Below are 17,118 nucleotides of genomic sequence, written 5' to 3'. Positions count from 1 at the left end.
AAATCAGTGTCAGCAAAATGCTGCTAATGGCTGGTTCATAAAGCTTGGTGATTATTTTTTTGACACCATGTTGAAAATAATGCATGTGCTTTGGGCTGAAATTGATATGTTTCTTTTGCTTTTTTTTTGCTTTTTTTTTTTTAGAAGATTTGTGCAAAATAAAGCATGTAAAGGGCACTTTCCTCTAAATATGAATACATTTCATTACTTTAAGCATATAATGATACTTTCAATACTTTCTACCTTCATCATTTTGCTGGATTTTAGCTTCAAAACTGCTTTTTTCAGCGTGTTTTTCCTTTAGATATTAGACGTATTTTAGTCAGTTTGGACAGTCCCCTGAGGTTTGTCCTTTCAGTGACCTGTATTGTGTGTGTGCTCAGAGCTCTCCTACATCTGAGGATATGCTGAGGTGACAGTCAGGGAAAGTCAAACTTATCCAGACACATCAACTTATTTTTCCCCTCTCAGGCAAAACACACCGAGACCGACACACTAAAAACAAACTCAAGCATGAGAGAGGGAACGTTAGATCAAACCACTGAGCAAACACAAGTGCACTGTGACCACTGGCTATAATGGCAATTTGATGATAAATTAGTAGGTATGCAACAGAAATTATATATATGTATATGCAGTATGCACACCAGCTGACCAAGTAAACATACTGAAATGTTGTGGATTCAAAGAGAGAGTGGAACATTAGTGAGAGGGTAAAATAAGCTCTTTCCTGTGTGTCTCGAGTGACCTATATATGTTTTTATGGTAACGGCAGAAAAGCAGGGCTGAGCTTAATGTAAAATGCGGACTGTTTCCATGGCACTCCAGCTGCAATACACATTCATACACCAAGAAACCACACACACACAGAGAAACAACAGTGTTATAGACGAGAGAGGACTGAAGGATTTATAAATCAGAAAGGTCTCTGTCAAGAGAAACTAATACTGTCTGAGAAAGGTCAGCAAACACGAGGAGAAACGTCATTAGTAAAAATTCCATAAAAGCAGTGGCAACTTTTTAAATGAAATAAACGAGCAAAAGAAAAAAGATGGTTGGAGAAGAAGAAAGAGTAACTAGAGAAGGAAATTAGGAAATGAAGATGAAAAGAAAACAAACAATGGAAAGCAAGTTACAGGGCAGAAAAATGAACGCATGCATAGACTGTTTGGAGGAAAAGGCTGAGTGGAGCTCTCCAAGCTTGTGGCTGGTGAAGACGGATAGTTTGGACTGAAAGTTTCTTTTCCACAGCGTGACTCACCACACTGGCCTACACTGCTGCACACTTCTCTTGTTTCATTTAGCCTGAATCTAACACCACATGGGGTTCTAATCTGTGTCGGTACACAAGTGTTTTCCAAGTGTTTTGGAAAAAAGTCATCAACTCTGACTGGGACCGACATCGCAAACTAGTGTTTTAAATAGAGCAGGCGGCACTGCGAACTGGGTCTGGATTTTCTGCTAACAGACATTTTTTACTGGGTACCATTCTAACGTTTTAGCAGCTAAAATTCTATTTTTACAACACTGTAACGACTGAGAGTGAAGAATCTGTTTACAGTGAGAACCATGAGACTGCCAAGCAACCAGTAAACCAAAAAAACAAAATCAGCATCACAAGGCAAGCCTCAGGTCACACCACAAACGCAAATGCAGTGCCTATAAATGTATTCTTACAATCTTATATATTAACTTAAGCAATAGTAGACTGTAGTACCTTGACGGTGGAGGAGGCGTAGAGCATGTCTTCCAGGCTGAAGTGGCAGCAGCTGTTCAGGTTGTCTTTGCAGAAGTCTTGTATTAGCTGCAGGTTGTACAGTCGATCAGCCAGACTCATATTCTCCTTCAGGCAAACATCTGGGAGGGCAGAGAGATCCATCAGGTGTCACTGTGACGCAGTATGAATTGGATGATTGAAGTCAGTCTGGTTATAATGCAGACGTCAGTGTTTTCCTTTTTACTGTGCTGACAGTAATATTTAAGATCAGTGATGGAGCGCGTTCAGAACGATGCTGTGTCTCTTTTTTAGGAACTGCTGAAGCATTTAAAGCGTAAAGTTTTGTGAACGTCTGCCTGACCAATCAAAACACTCCACAGTAGGCATCAACTGGTGGTTGGACGTAAGGTAATTACATCACATTGCTGATGAAGTGTGTGTAATAGCTGACCAAACATACACAAACACCCCCCCCCTCCCCCGCACTACTTACATCCACAGTCATTTATCCAAGCTGAAACAATCACAGGAACAAAAGATTAATCAGGAAACACTGTTCATTTAAACACGGTAAACAACGTTCCCTGATTGATTTTTGTTCCCCTCCTTGTTGTCTGTGCGTTTGCATGTTTGTCCTGATATTAACTTGGCTCTTTGGCAACATAATGTGATTATTTTGAGTCTATTTTGATGTTTGATCTATTGAATAAACCATTAGCTCTTTCCCTCATAAAGACAACATCTTACGACCTCCCCCTGTACTCTCAATTATGAATTTTGAAACCTCAATATGTACCAATAAGATGCATTTCGGGTTTAGTTGTTTGGTCAAATAAGCAATTAACCGCTGGTAGATACATTACTGTCATGTTGTACTTTATTATCAAGCCTCCTTTAACTGCAAATTCCACTGACCCACCCACGCTCCTCATGCTTGTTTCTTACCATCCAGTGGCAGCAGCTGAGGACAGTAAAAGTGCAGCAGTGCACCCAAGGCCGAGCCATCTGTGCTGTCTTTTAGCAGGTTGTCCACTGGGGGGATCCAAGGAACTGGCTGGGTCGAGGCCTGCTCCTTCCTGTAGCGAGCCTGCAGAATGTAAACTACTATAAAACCAGGCGCTTGAGCAAAATTACCAAGCCTACACCTACAGCAGGTATTAAGCCAAATTCCTCCTGCTGTTTCTTACTGTTTCACTAATGACAGCAGCAAAATTAGGGAAGTATAATGGAGCTTTAAAGCAGCAACAAGCGCTGCAAGGCCTCATTGAATTCACTCATGTATTAAAGTAAGTGAACGGCTCTGGAGCCTTGTTGGAACTGAAAAGGAAAAAGAACTGGCACGAGAATGAAGAGAGCTGCATGATTGAAGTAAGTATCACTGATTATTATTCCAGATGTCATGACGTGACCTTAATTATTTTCTCCCTGTATTGCAATGAGCTCTTGTTTATGTGGACCATCTTCATCTTCGTACGGATTGAGGAATTACACACAGCTCTGTATGGAAAAACATTGAAATATTGCCATTTCCTTATCAATTTGATGTTTATAGTAACTGTGGGAGCTTCTAGATTTCTAAAAGCCAATAATAATCAGTGATTTCCCAAGATTTTATAGTTCAACCTTCCAGTTAGCAATACAAGGAAGCACGTTAGAGACACAAATAATGGCTATATTGACTTTTGTAAACTCAGGCTCATATACAGAACATGGTTAATGATGGACACTCAGATATTAACTGTCATTTACAGCCTACTTTGTCTGCTTAAAATTAAGAAAAGCAATAATCACATGCACACAGAGAGAGAGAAAATATCTGGTTTATATCACAGTGACTGAGTGATGCACACATGATAAAACGATGGCGATCGAACAGAAAGAGCAATGAAAGACAGTCACTCTGGACACAGATGAAAGAGCAGCACACTGATTAGTTCACTTACAGGCACAAGCTTCATGTACCACTTGGTTGGAGACTGCAGATGCACAGCAAAGGGAAAAGACAAACAGCAACAAAGAAATACCTGTTAGTCAGATTAGTTAGTAATGGGATTAGTATTACAAGCAAAGACATGACAAACCTGCACTTTTTTCAGAGTGTAGAAAAAGACTGTATACAGCAGGCTGTTACTGATTACACATGTATTACAGTTGCTTTGGGTTACAGAGTTACCGTGTACTTTCCTCACATCAGCTCGGAGGCTCATTCTTTAAAGATACATGGAAACACTACACCACGACTATTTTCCACCAGCTGACAGTCGATGTGTTAAACCTCGAATGGAACTTTAGACTTAAGCATCAAATTCCCCTCAAAAAAGATCACATTGTATCCTGAAACATTTAACTGAAATTTTAATTGCTCATTTTTACCTCACGTTACCTCAGTGGGAAAAAAAATGTATTACTGTAACCAAACTGTCAGCTATCCAGTGTCACTGTAAGCTGATTCCAAAAAGGAGAGGATTGCCTCAGTTAACAGCTAATTCCCACGCGACGGAGAAGCATCAAAGACCTAAAATGTAAGTGCCACTCAAGAGGTCTGCGAGCCCTCGACTTCAAAGGCACGCAGTGACTCGTGAGAAGATACAGCTGCTTTGTTCTGAAACCCTCAAAAGTAAATATTAATGTCAGCCAGAGGAAATAAATATTAAAGACAGCAAAGAGGATGAAAGGATCAATAGTAGCTTTCGAAGACTCTTCTGATTTTATTGGTGCCACAGCTCTCTGAATGATAATTTGATTTGGCTTCTAACCTTTAATAATTCTACTTCCCCTAAGCTCACTGACCCGGAACGATTCTTGACCTCAATAAAAGTAGAGCTGGGCGATAGAACGATAATGATATGTATTGCGAAATAACTTTTTCTCGATAGAAAAGTTAAACTATTGCAATAGGCCTCATCTCTCCTGTCCTCTTAAAAAAAAGAAAGAAGCCAATCCAAATTAACTAGCGCAGAGCCGAACCAATCACAGCCGCAGCGTCACGTCAGATGACTTGTTACGTACAGCACAAGTGCCAAGCCGCACATGTGTATTTGTTTGGGAAGCAGCCAGCCGCCGTGCCGCCCGGGTAATGGAGGAAATGAGTGCGCCGACTAGAGAAAAATCAACCGAGGGCGTGACCGAAGGTTACCGAAGAGAAAACCGATGATGGTTCCAATGCCGGAGAGATTGTCGAACGGAAGAGCCACAGAAGTTCCGTAGTGTGAAGGTATTTCGGCTATTTCAAGTCTGACAAAAAACAGAGTAGCACGCACTGTAAATTGTGCCAAAAGCAAGTCTGGAAATACAATAAATCGCTTTCTGACTGGAAGCGCTGATTCGTCATTCGGCTTTTGTCAGACTAAAGTAACTGTCAAAACTGTTTGAAAAGCTAAGCTATACAACAAGGAGAGATTGAGAATTTCCTTTTAGTTCTCAGTTTATTTGATATTGACAAAAGTTAGTCAATTTTGTCTGTTCTTCTGTAAAACAAACTAAGATTTATTTTTAGAATTAATATTTTGTTTCTAAGTGGAATTGACAATTTAGTCTGTTTTGTTTGTTCTGTTTTGAAACTTAAACGCTTTAGCGGCTGCCTTTTGTGTAGTTTGCAATATTTGCCTTTATTTATCTGAAAAAGTCTCATGTTCCTTAAGTACATCTACCCTGTTGAACTTATTATGGGAAATAAATATTTAAATCAAAACAAGCTGCTGATTATTTCACATTTTACTGTGCAACGGCACATTTAAATCTTACAAATATAGTTATTTGGCTTATATTGTGATATATATCGTTATCGCCTGAAATGAAAAAAACATATCGTGATATGAAAAAATCTTATATCGCCCAGCTCTAAATAAAAGTATCATAAACCCTGCAGTCACATCACCTCTCCAGGCTGAGTGACATCAACAAAAACAACAACAACAACAAAAAGCTGCACCCAATCCATGACCTCACAAAGTCAGTGCAGGCCAGCAGGCCAACTTCAACATTTGGCTGTCAGTTGGGGAGCACAGCAAACGCAGAGATCAGGATTTGATCACTTCTCAGGCTCTCATCAACATTCTGTCTCTTTTGGAAAAATATACTCACAAATCACAAATGTTTGAACTTTTATTTTCTCATTTTAACCCGAGTGTAAGGTTGTGTTTATGAAGAACAAACACAATGACATTTTGCAGCAAGGTAACCAAAACTACTCCAAACCCTGCTGTCCCAGTTTGAGAACAAGACACAGGAAATGGATGCTGTCTGTATCTAATGTGATGATTTAACCTCCTAGGACCTGGCGTCCAAATATGTAGACTAGGGATGCACCGATACCGATACTGGTATCAGGTATCGGGGCCGATACTGTAAAATGTGTGTGTACTCATACTCGTAAAAGTTAACCGATACCATGAACCGATACTAACTTATTTCATTAATCAGAGGGTGGATTGTCATTTCTGTTGTAGTTTTTTAGATTGGCCACTAGGGGGACATCCCGCGCTAAACAGGCACAGGGTTAGACGAGTGAGACTGGCGGCTCCAGATAAAAAAAGAGAAACTGGAGGCTGCTGTAGCTAGGCTAAGCAAAATGTCAGCAGTGTGGACCGGAACAGCCAACTTTAACTCAGGTTTTGGAAAAGCGATGAAAAATGTCAAGAGAAAATCCAAGGGCAGTTAAAATAACAGAGGCTCTGACTCATTTTATCGCTCTGGATGACCAGCCAATGCCAGCCGTGGAAAACATAGGATTGCACCGTCTTCTCAGCATACTCGAGCTGCGATATGAAATTCCCAACCACCCACACATCAGGGAGATAATGGTGCCAAAACTTTCTGAAGAGGTAAAGACAAGCAGTGTGTGCGCGATGTCAGTCCTTGGTTTAATGGCGCAGTGGACTGATGATCCACGGGCAGATGAGGAGTTCATCAATGCCAAATACTTTCGTTATTTTGTTTGTTTGTTTACAATATGGACACTCTGCAATAATTTAAAAGTTTCTTTTATTCTCAAACCTAATTTGTATTTATTTTATTCCAAACAGAAGTGTTTATTTATTATTCTGAAAGCTCGAGACAGTGCCAATAGTTCAGTGGTATTTTGTTAAATTACAATGTGGACACTGCAATAATTTAACAGAAGTGCTTATTTTTCACTTGAAATTTTTTTGTGGTCATTTTTATTAAGATTTTATTTTTTATCGGCAGAGAATAAAATAAAACCTGTCTTCCAATTCATTGCATTTGTGTGTGTGTGGTAGAAGTATCGGTTTTTGTACTCTGTATCGACAAGTACTCAGATCCAAGTATCGGTATTGTATTGGTTTGTAAAAATTGGTATCGTTGCATCCCTAATGTGGACATCACATTTTGGGTTATTTAGACCAAAATACTCAATTTTGCTCTACAAGGGCCTGATATCCACTTACGAGGACATTATACTGCTACTGTTCTATCAAAATTTTAAACGAATATCCTCATATGTGGCTCTGATTTTTCATAAAAACAAAAATAAGGTAAAAACAAAAATCTGGTAATTCTTTGTTTTTACATTCATTGGGCCCCAATCAGCCCAAATATCAAAGAGAAATTAAAAATGCATAACATTAAAGAGTTCGGGTCTTAGGCGGTTAAGGCTGGTTAGAGAGTAAAATCTCCACCAATCAAACCCCTGGGGAGAGGCACAGTAATGCCCTCTTTTATCATCTTACAGCAAAGCACACACATGCAAGCACACTTTATTTCTGTATTTAAACACACACACACACCCCACCCAAATTCACCCCAGTCATTCCCCTACTCTCTCTCTCTGTGTTACTAGCAAAGTTCATCCTCTCATACAGAGGATGATGTCCGGTTGAGCTGCAGCTCAGCTTTGGCAACTTTAAAGGATTAGTCCTTCCTTCTCTGTCCGGACGTGCCTTTGCAGCTCCCTCCTCTTATTCTCCACCCACCATCACCTCTGAACATAATGCAGTAGGTTGAAATAAAAACACAGTTGCCCTGGTGAGCGTCAGTCTGTGTCTCTCTATGCCTGACTGAGACAGAGGCTGTGTGCGTGACTCACACTGCAGTAATACTGCAAAGACTAAAGGGGGGGAAGTATTTGGAGGTGGGGACTGATGGAGGTACAGGGAGAGAATAGATGAATGTGCTAGACATAGACACGCAAAAAGATAGTAGCTATAAATTTAGCATGTAATTGTATTTTTTTCCTTTTTCCCTTCTGGGTGTTTTCAACTCTTACTTAAAAATAATAATAATAAAGAAGTAAAAAACAAACAAACACAAAAAACCCAAACACTTTTTTAGGCTGAAGGCTACAAGTGAGAAATACATAGTGCGAAAATGCTCTAACTTTCTGAGTCTTTGACAATCAAAGAAACATGTTTGTATAGATAAAAGAAAAAGAGGATGAAGAGAGCTTCATACATGGCTTCATCTGCATTTCATGAAATACTAAGAGGCAGAAAAAAAATGTCTGGAATGACAAAGTGAGCTTAAACCTATTCCATCAAGTCTCCTGCTGGCTCAAGTTTCACATCTCCTACAATGCAGTTCAATTCAATTCAATTAGTTTTATTTATAAAACTGAATCACAACAACACCGAGACATTTTATATTGTGAGGTGAAGACCCTACAATAATAGAGAGAAAACCCAAACAACCAAATCACTTGGTGACAGTGAGAATGAAAAACTGCCCTTTAACAGGAAGAAACCTCAGGCAGAACCAGGCTCAGAGAGGAGCAGCCATCTGCTCTTACTGGTTGGGCCTGATGTGGAGAAGACAGGACATAAGACATGCTATGGAAGAGAGCCACAGATTAACAATAACTAACAATTAAACACAGAGATGTGTATAACCTTATAGAAAAACAGTAGGGGAAGAAGAACCACAGCCTATTGTGGCATAACTAACAGATGATTCAGGGCCACCTGATCCAGCCCTAAATATACGCTTGTTGTAAGCATAATCCTAAAAGAATCAAAGGTGTCTGACTCCAGAATCCAAACTGGGAGGGCCTTCCTCCCATTCTAATTTTAAATACCCTAGGAACCACAAGTAAGCCAGCACTCTGACAGCAAGTGACTTTGGGCACTACGAGAGATTATGGGAGAAATATGCTCTCTGATACTAGTCCATCAGTACGCTTGCTGCAGTTTCCAGTATTGATCTTTCTGATATCCATATAATAAGCGAAACTTTAACCATAGAAAAACTCTTTTTACGAAGTTAAATGCAAACATAATGACTGATAAATGTGGACTTCAATTCATCCAAAGTTGAAAAACGGCAGCATCCAACTTTCTGCGGTGGTTGGACAATGTCATAAGCAGCCATAAGCAAACACAAACACACAACAATCTGCCAAAGCCGCCCAGAGGTGACAAATGAGGTTACCAAAAAGCCAGCTCTCCAGCTCGGGGGCCAAACTGTGATGACACTCACATTGACAGAGCAAGTTAAAGCTATTCCACTTTAAAAAGGGATTTTCTTATACAATAAGCATGACAAAAATCCAATGATGAAATGATGATGCGATGGCACTTTTTCCTTCAACTTCACCAATTAAAGTGTGTGTCATCCTGTGTGTTTGTGGGGGGCTAGCTGAGGCATGCAGTGCTGTGTCTGCATACTGACTGGTCAGATCAGGATCAAACACAGTGGACGTTTTCCCCAGCCCTGGGACTGGGACAGAAAATGCACACACACACTAAAACACATTGGACAGGGTTACAATTTTTACCCTTAGGTGAACTTTCTCACTCTCTAAACATCTCTAGGAAAAAGCATCACTGACGGTGTTAGCACATGGAGTTTTTGCCTGATTTAACTAAAAGAACAAACTGCTGATAAATGTCAGCTGAAGTTTATTCATTTCTTTATGGTTATTAAGGATGAGTTAACTTTCAGGGGTCAGCGGTACCCACCGCATCATTAAAAAACTCACAGCAGGATGACTTCATAGTAAAAAAAGTAAAAATAATGAATGATCTGGAGTCGAGAAACAGGCGCACAGCATGAAGGTGAATTTAACGGATGACATCATGCATCTCCTCCTCCTCTCCTCCCTCTTCTCTCATCATTCTGCTTCGTCAGGTTGACAGAAAGTGGCTGCCATGCCAACTTTGCCCCTTGCTGCTGCACCATAATACTAAATGTAGCTTGACTGTTAGCACACAATGACGTCATAACGACAGTAAATCCACACACGCACAGATGTTTCATCTGAAAAATATATCAGGATTTTATTGCTATTGTTATTGTTCCACAATAATAAAGTCATAAATGACAAAGATGTGATTCCGGAAATCGGGAGCACTGGAGCCCAACTTATTCCTCCTTCTCAAATAACCTCTGTGACAAAGAAAGCAAGGCAAAAGGGACAAATATAAGATTTAGGGCAGACTGGAATGTAGGCCATTTCTTTTTGTGCATACTTGATTCGTACAGCTGCTTCATAGGAAAACCCCCGGTTGCTTTAAATCTGATAACACTATGGCGGTTAACTGAATTAGCCCGAAATGCTAGTAATGCTTGATAAAACAATAGATAAGCAACATCATTACCACAAACTCTTACATCCATATTAACACTATTATATATTATGGACAGCCAGTCCTTATGCAGACCCACATAATTTGTGTATCATTTAAAATACAAAGATAAAGGTGACAAAAATTAATATTACCTATTGACATATTATATCATAACGTAATATGGCATGCCATCTACTATATGACACCTGTATAAATAAAACTTCAGATATTTGTTTATCTCTGGCTCTCTTGTCCTGTCACCCTCCCCACACCACAAACCTGTCGCTGCAGATGGCCCCGCCCCTCCCTGAGCCTGCTTCTGTTGGAGGGTTCTTCCTGTTAAAAGGGAGTTTTTCCTTCCCACTGTCGCCAAAGTGCTTGCTCATAGGCGGTTGTCTGATTATTGGGGTTTTCTCTCTACTACTCATTACTTGAAGTGACTGTTCTTGTGATTTGGAGCTATACACATAAAATTGAATTGAATTAATGAAATAATTTACATTTCCATATATATATATATTTAATAGTATTGATGACTAAACAGCACACAAGGTGATGCATATCAGTGGCAAAATGCAGTCAATAAAGCCTATTCTGTATTTACTCTCAGTACTAAGTAGTCCTGTAGGTATACTGTATCTGTGAACATATGCACTGGTATAGACCTGCTTAAGAGATTTATGAGGTATTTGAATTTAAAGAAGGACTTTATGAGATTTCAGTTAATTCATTTCCACCCATGAGAGGCATTATTCAGTGAATCACTGAATTATTTACTGCAAATGCAGTGTCAAACTACAGAATCCAGCATGGATTACTTAAATACAATAAACAGACACACTCATGCCACACCAGCCTGTCTCATTGCATTCTAAATTACTGCTGATAGTAGAGTCGGTTATATAACTGGTTTGGACTGTGGGCTGGACCTTGAACTTGGGTCACCCCTGATTGCCTCATTAGACTGGAGAGCGCTGACGTTCTGGTTAAGACAAAGATGAAGTGATTGAAGCATGCAGAGTTGTCAGAGCAGATCAACTCATTATGGTGTTGAAGAAGTAACCTGGTCTTATCTCTTCGTCTCTCTGTGTGATTTAATTAAGACAGATTGAGCGTAATCTAAAGCTCAGACATCTGTGAGTCAGATTTTCTTTGATGGCATCAGGATTTTAACAGCTTAACTTCTGTCCCGGAAGCTGTTCACAGGCATAAAGTGACATAGAGGTCTGGGACAAATATCTGTCAGTCAAAAGGCGAACGTGGCGATAATTCTATTAAGCAGAGCCAAGAGTTTTACTTTGCTTCTGTTTTTTGTCTGACAAACATTTATGTTGTTATGCCTAGTTTGTGAAGGACTAAAGATGAGAAATTGAAGGGGAAAAAAATCACCTACCCGAGGACTCCCAGCAGGCTCGCTGCCCTGCGTTTCCTTCTTCCTTTGCTCCTGCGCCACAATCTCTTTCAGATATTCATTTACCTGAAAGAGAGAGCACAAACAAGTTTAAAATGACCCGAGCCACAAAAAGCATCAAGAAGCAAATTATAAGGAGCAGCGTATGACTCAAATTGCTCTCTTAGAAAGTGTAATAGCCTAATTAGTTTTGTTATTTTAAGTTAGTCTCCATAGTTTATTTTCAAATTGGTAACCCTAATACTGAAATTTTAGTTTCCACATTATTGTCCTTCCAGTAATTAGAGTAACATATATAAAATATTTAGAAGCAGTGACACCATGGTCATCTTTTTATTTCTTATTAAGACCTGATTCGAAGGAAAAAGCAGTCCTGGTCCATTTTTGTGACTTTGTTTTGATTTCTACCAATGACTATAGAAAACAGTCATTGGTTTACATTAAATTTACTTTATTAACAATGCATTTAAGTGGAGCTGAATTGATTTTATTTAAATCTAGCATGTAGCACGATTTAAAAATGAGAAATCAGTAAAACACAAGTGGAACCCAACAGAGAGCCATATGTCAGGTCAGTGGGACACCAAGACCACACCTCCTGTTTGCTGTTGTAAGTGTGTGCATGTGTGTGTGTAGCTGAAAGCTGACAGCAGCTCCTTGTCTCTATTAGAGGAATGCAAACAGACTGTATGGAGGAGCAGTCATATGTGTCTGCAGATGATGACCACAACCACTTACACGCTTAGAAATTCTGATTTGCTGTGATAGTATAAGTAACACTTTTGTAGGGCATGTTTCATAGGTCATATATAGCCTGATGTAACATGGTTTAAGTCTATATATTAAATGTGAGTTTGCGGATATAAGAATGTTTTGTGCCTGAACCAACACACAGATTGAACACTGACTCATCTTCTGCAGATGTGACTGTAAAAAAATGTGTTTATTGTGACACAATAGAGCTAAATTTAGTGAATTTTCTATAGGTATCAGGTAATAACAGGATAATAACAAATAACAAACACATTTTGCTTTTCCAACATCAGCTCTACAAATTCGCTGTTTATTTCTTCATTTCTATTTGTCTTTTTTGAGTTAATACATTATATGTAGTACACAGTATGACAATGTCTAAGGCAGGAGAAAAAAAAAGGGGGGGGGGTAAAAGGATAGAGTACAAATAGACATGCATAATGTATCGCTAACTGCCTCACCTGTAAGAAAGAACAAACATACAACACCTGGAACACAAAAATTAGAAAATGCACAAGTACATAAATCAGAAATCTTCTTGGGGGGGGGGGGGGGGGTTGTCTTTGTCATAAGCTACAACAACCCCTCCCAGGAGCCCGACGCATTCAGAGATGGATCCAGGAGAACTGGGCCAGCCGCAGCCCCCAAGAGTAAATAAATAGAATACCCACGGCCAAGGGGTGGGAGTCTCAAAGGACCAGAGATGACGGGCAGCTCACCCCACTAGAGGCTGCCCTAGAGGCTAGAGGCTGTGAGCTAAGATCAGGGTCCCAGGGCTCCAGGGGCCACACCAGAACATCCAGCCACGCGCCCCAGAACCAACAAGTACCCCCAGTGGGGAAGAGCAGCGCCTAGCGAGGAGCGGTGGGGAGGTGAAGTCTTAGGGTTCACCTGCAGACTGAGTCACAACAATGTGCAGGTATTTTTTTCTCATTTGTAGTGATTCTACCTGTATGCATCATATGGCAGAACCTCAGAGCACGAAGGCAACATGGTGTATCTAGATCAGATTTCATGGTATTTAGGTCAGTGTTTTCACTGGACTTCACTGTGCAATGTGAATTTCAGAGGTCAAGCTTCATGAAACCGACGTTGGTGAAACGCCCCTGTGTGAGACTTTTGAAAGAGCTCCTTAAAAAGACACTGAACACAATGAAAGGGGACACTTATGAAATGGCAAAATCTCAAAGGGCATTACTTTTGTAATATTACAAAATATCATTTGTTCTTTATAAAAAAGATTTTTATAGAGGTTCGCCTGTGAGGAGGACAAATTGACCTGTGCTGCACAGCTGAGAGATGACTGATGAGAAACGTTGTTTTGATGTCAGAATGACCTATGCTTCTGCAGGTTTGGATTTCTTGTGACAAAATAAAATGTTTAATCATACGTCGACGTATGGGATGGCTTACAGAAAGCAATACAACAACACCTGTAATCTTAAGACACTAGTCTTGTGGCCCAAACACTTTTTTTGCCAGGTACAAAATACCAGGCACAAACACAGTCATTTCTATCTCTCTAAAACATGTCTCAAGAAAACATTGTGTAGCATAACTGACCTTGTTGATCCAGGTGGTCACTGCATCCTCAGTGTCATAAGGTGTTTCCACCTCAGGGTAGCAGGATGGATATTGACAAATGCAGGCCATCACCTTCTCCACGCTCACAGCCTCCACTGTGTATGCCATCATCAGAGTGTCAATCATTGCCAGATGGGCGCTCTGAAAGGGAAAACAGTAACAAGATTAAAGGCTGAAAATTAAAATCTAGCTCTAAAAGCTAGCTCACTGTAGTAAAAGAAAATCAGCCCATCTTGTTTCTTTGCCATAAAATAACAAAATAGTCCTTGTATTATTTGATCATATGCTTTAAGTAGCGAGCAAAGGGAATGAAAAAGCCGTCATTAGCTTCTTCAGTACTTTTTCTGTGGTTAAGTTTTCTCATGTGGCTGTTGCCCTGGAAACAAATGTGTCCAAGACCCAGTTTGCTCACAGTGGCTTCTGGGCTGTGATGGGCCTGAAGAAAACTTCCTGACAACACTACTGGCATCCGTTCTCTGTTGATTGGCTCATGATTATTGCTGAAAGCAGGGTGTGTGCTTTTAATTAGATAAAGCCATGTTTGGTGACAGCTTGTGTTATCAGACTGTTATCTTGTGAAGAAAAAACCCACCATACTCTGTACTGTACTGTATTGCTTGGCTGGATTTTGGCATATCTACTTTTTCGCTTATTCGGCTCCGTTCTATAACAAAAACAAATATGAATTATAAAAGAAACAATGACTATAACAAGGTGTTAAGTAGCAGCCTGTTCTATTTGGAAACATGCAAATATAAACAATAATGTAACGTGCAATGTTAATGTTAAGAGTGGGTTTCAAGTAGTTCTCTTATACATCCATCTGTTTTAAACTATGGTTTGGATAAAACCATATTTCTTATTTTTCATCCTTATTTCTTATCATTATTAACCGGCAGTAGGTTTTATTATTTATATCTCTGCAGATTAAACCATCATTTAATGAACTAAAGAAGACAACTTCTGAATATTGACATCATCTCATCTGCTGACTCTTAGCATCTTCCGCTCAGCCTCCTCCAGCTCAGCCTCCTGTCTTGTTCTTAGCGGTACTGTCTCCAAGCATCATAGCAGGGCTCACTACCTTCTTGTAAACTTTCCCTTTCACTCTTGTTGCTATCCTTCTGTCACAAATCACCCCTGACACTTGTCTCCATCCACTTCAGCCTGTCTGCACTCTTTTCTTTTCCTCTCAGGGCACCATCCTTTGCTCTCAGCGGTTGACCCCAGGTATTTAAACTCCTCTACCTTCACTACCCCTGCTCCTTACAGCTTCCTTGTTACACTGGCTCCTTCTCACCACAAACAAATAGGGGCTATGTAACCTGATGTAATCCCACTCCCAACTTGAATCCATTTGTCACTGCTACTGCACACCTCACCACTGCCTTACTGTCCTCATACAGTACCATAATTCCTATCTTCCTAATTCCTATCGTATGCTTTCTCTAGATCCACAAAGACGCAGTGCCACTCCTTCAGATCTGCTCACTATCCTTTTCCATCAACACTCTCAAAGCAAACCTCACATCTACCGCTGCTCACTGATCGGTAGTTCACTTCTTAATCTAGCTTCAACAAATTTTTCCCACAGCTTCATGTTATGGCTCATTGACTTTATCCCTCTGTTGTTACCAAACATCACCTAGTTCTTGAAAACATGTACCAGTACATGTCTGTGAAGGTTCTTAAGAGACTTAACAATGTGGTGTATGCCGTACAGTGCAGCGAGGAATGCCCAGACCTCTACATTGGAGAGACCAAACAGCCACTTCACAAGCGCATGGCACAACACAGAAGAGCCACCTCCACAGGACAAGATTCAGCTGTCCATCTGCATCTTAAGGATAAAGGACACTCTTTCGAGGATGCCAATGTTCACATTTTGGACAGAGAGGACAGATGGTTTGAAAGAGGAGTGAAAGAAGCCATCTATGTCTACTGTGAGCGACCATCTTTGAACAGAGGCGGTGGTTTACGACACCAACTCTCTGCCATCTATAATCCAGTTTTGAGATCCCTTCCCAGACGCCTTAACGCCCACTCACACCCTGGGCCATCTGACCTCAGGAATTCGCATGATAAGGTGGGGCCAGGTTTCACAATGAACTCACCTGAAACTCTGGCTGATTGGGACCCACACCCAGTTCCACACCTTGGCTCAGGCGATTAGAGGATCATCAGGGGGTCCTTTTGTCCCTCTGTGGGGGGACACTCCCACCAGGTTTATATCTGGGACTCTCCACCATTTGACCTTAGAACTGAAGAAGCTTCTCGGATGAGAGGTGAAACGTCTTCAAGTAACTTAAAGAAGTCCAGACGCTTTTCTTTGCAAGCTCCTTTGACAATGTACCAGTACACTTCTTCTTTATCCCTCAGCCATCCTCTCACTTCCCAAAAATCTGCTGCCCTCACATCTGCATACCTCCACGGGTATGTCATCTGGACCAACTGTGTTTCCACTCTTCATCCTCTTCACAGCTGCTCTCACTTCCTCCTTACTAATCCTCTGGACTTCCCGAGTCACTAACTTTCCCCAATCCATCCTCCTCTCTCTCATTTTCTTCATTCACAAGCTCCTCAAAATACTCCCTCCATCTTCTAAACACATGCTCTATATTCATTAGCAGACTTCCATCTCTTAACCTCCCTCGCCTGCTGCACATCCTTTCAAGCCTGAGCTCTCTGCATAGCCAGACTGCACAACAGAAAGTATTTACAATAATTTGAGACTATACTTAAGAACTACAATAGCTAAAGCCTTTGCTTACTACAATGTTTTGTTTTTATGACGTTAGCAAACATCTGCATCAATGACCAGTCTGTTTTCTTTCATCATGACTAAAAAATATTAATTTGATTGGTTCTTCTATATTTTTATGTCCACTTTTCTAGGTTCTTTTTGCACCATTAGTCATGCTCATTAACCATATCAAGTCAAAGCCAGAAAAAATGCATAATTTGTATTAGAGCAGGGCGATATGACCAAAAATATTTATCACGATATACATTTGAAAATTTGCGATAACGATATAACTGACGATATAATTGAAACTAGACAAAATACTTTACAACTCCACAACTTTGTTAGTGCTGTTTTTTATGTGCATTAAAGTTATATAAAAATTTAA

At 40.2% G+C, this 17,118-nt stretch overlaps 1 protein-coding gene across 8 annotated transcripts in view; it reads right to left on the bottom strand.

The window, feature by feature from the left end:
* camsap2a (calmodulin regulated spectrin-associated protein family, member 2a) overlaps positions 1-17,118 on the bottom strand; it is a 345,786-nt gene that overhangs the window by 14,214 nt on the left and 314,454 nt on the right. For 4 of the 8 annotated variants that reach the window (XM_085131916.1, XM_085131919.1, XM_085131917.1 and 1 more), the window contains exons 3-7: positions 13,967-14,128; positions 11,633-11,716; positions 3,661-3,693; positions 2,663-2,804; positions 1,718-1,857 (exon numbers count right to left, since the gene is read on the bottom strand). In XM_085131916.1, coding sequence (XP_084988042.1) covers positions 1,718-1,857; positions 2,663-2,804; positions 3,661-3,693; positions 11,633-11,716; positions 13,967-14,128 — 561 coding nt within the window. Of the gene's footprint in view, positions 1-1,717; positions 1,858-2,662; positions 2,805-3,660; positions 5,994-11,632; positions 11,717-13,966; positions 14,129-17,118 lie in introns of all 8 variants that reach the window. The other 4 variants (XM_085131918.1, XM_085131922.1, XM_085131923.1 and 1 more) reach the window with 2 other exon arrangements.

Source organism: Neolamprologus multifasciatus, chromosome 15 (genome assembly GCF_963576455.1).
Source record: "Neolamprologus multifasciatus chromosome 15, fNeoMul1.2, whole genome shotgun sequence".
NCBI lineage: Eukaryota > Metazoa > Chordata > Actinopteri > Cichliformes > Cichlidae > Neolamprologus > Neolamprologus multifasciatus.
The sequence above is the reverse complement of the archived record's forward strand: the minus strand, read 5'-3'. Positions and strand labels throughout refer to the sequence as shown.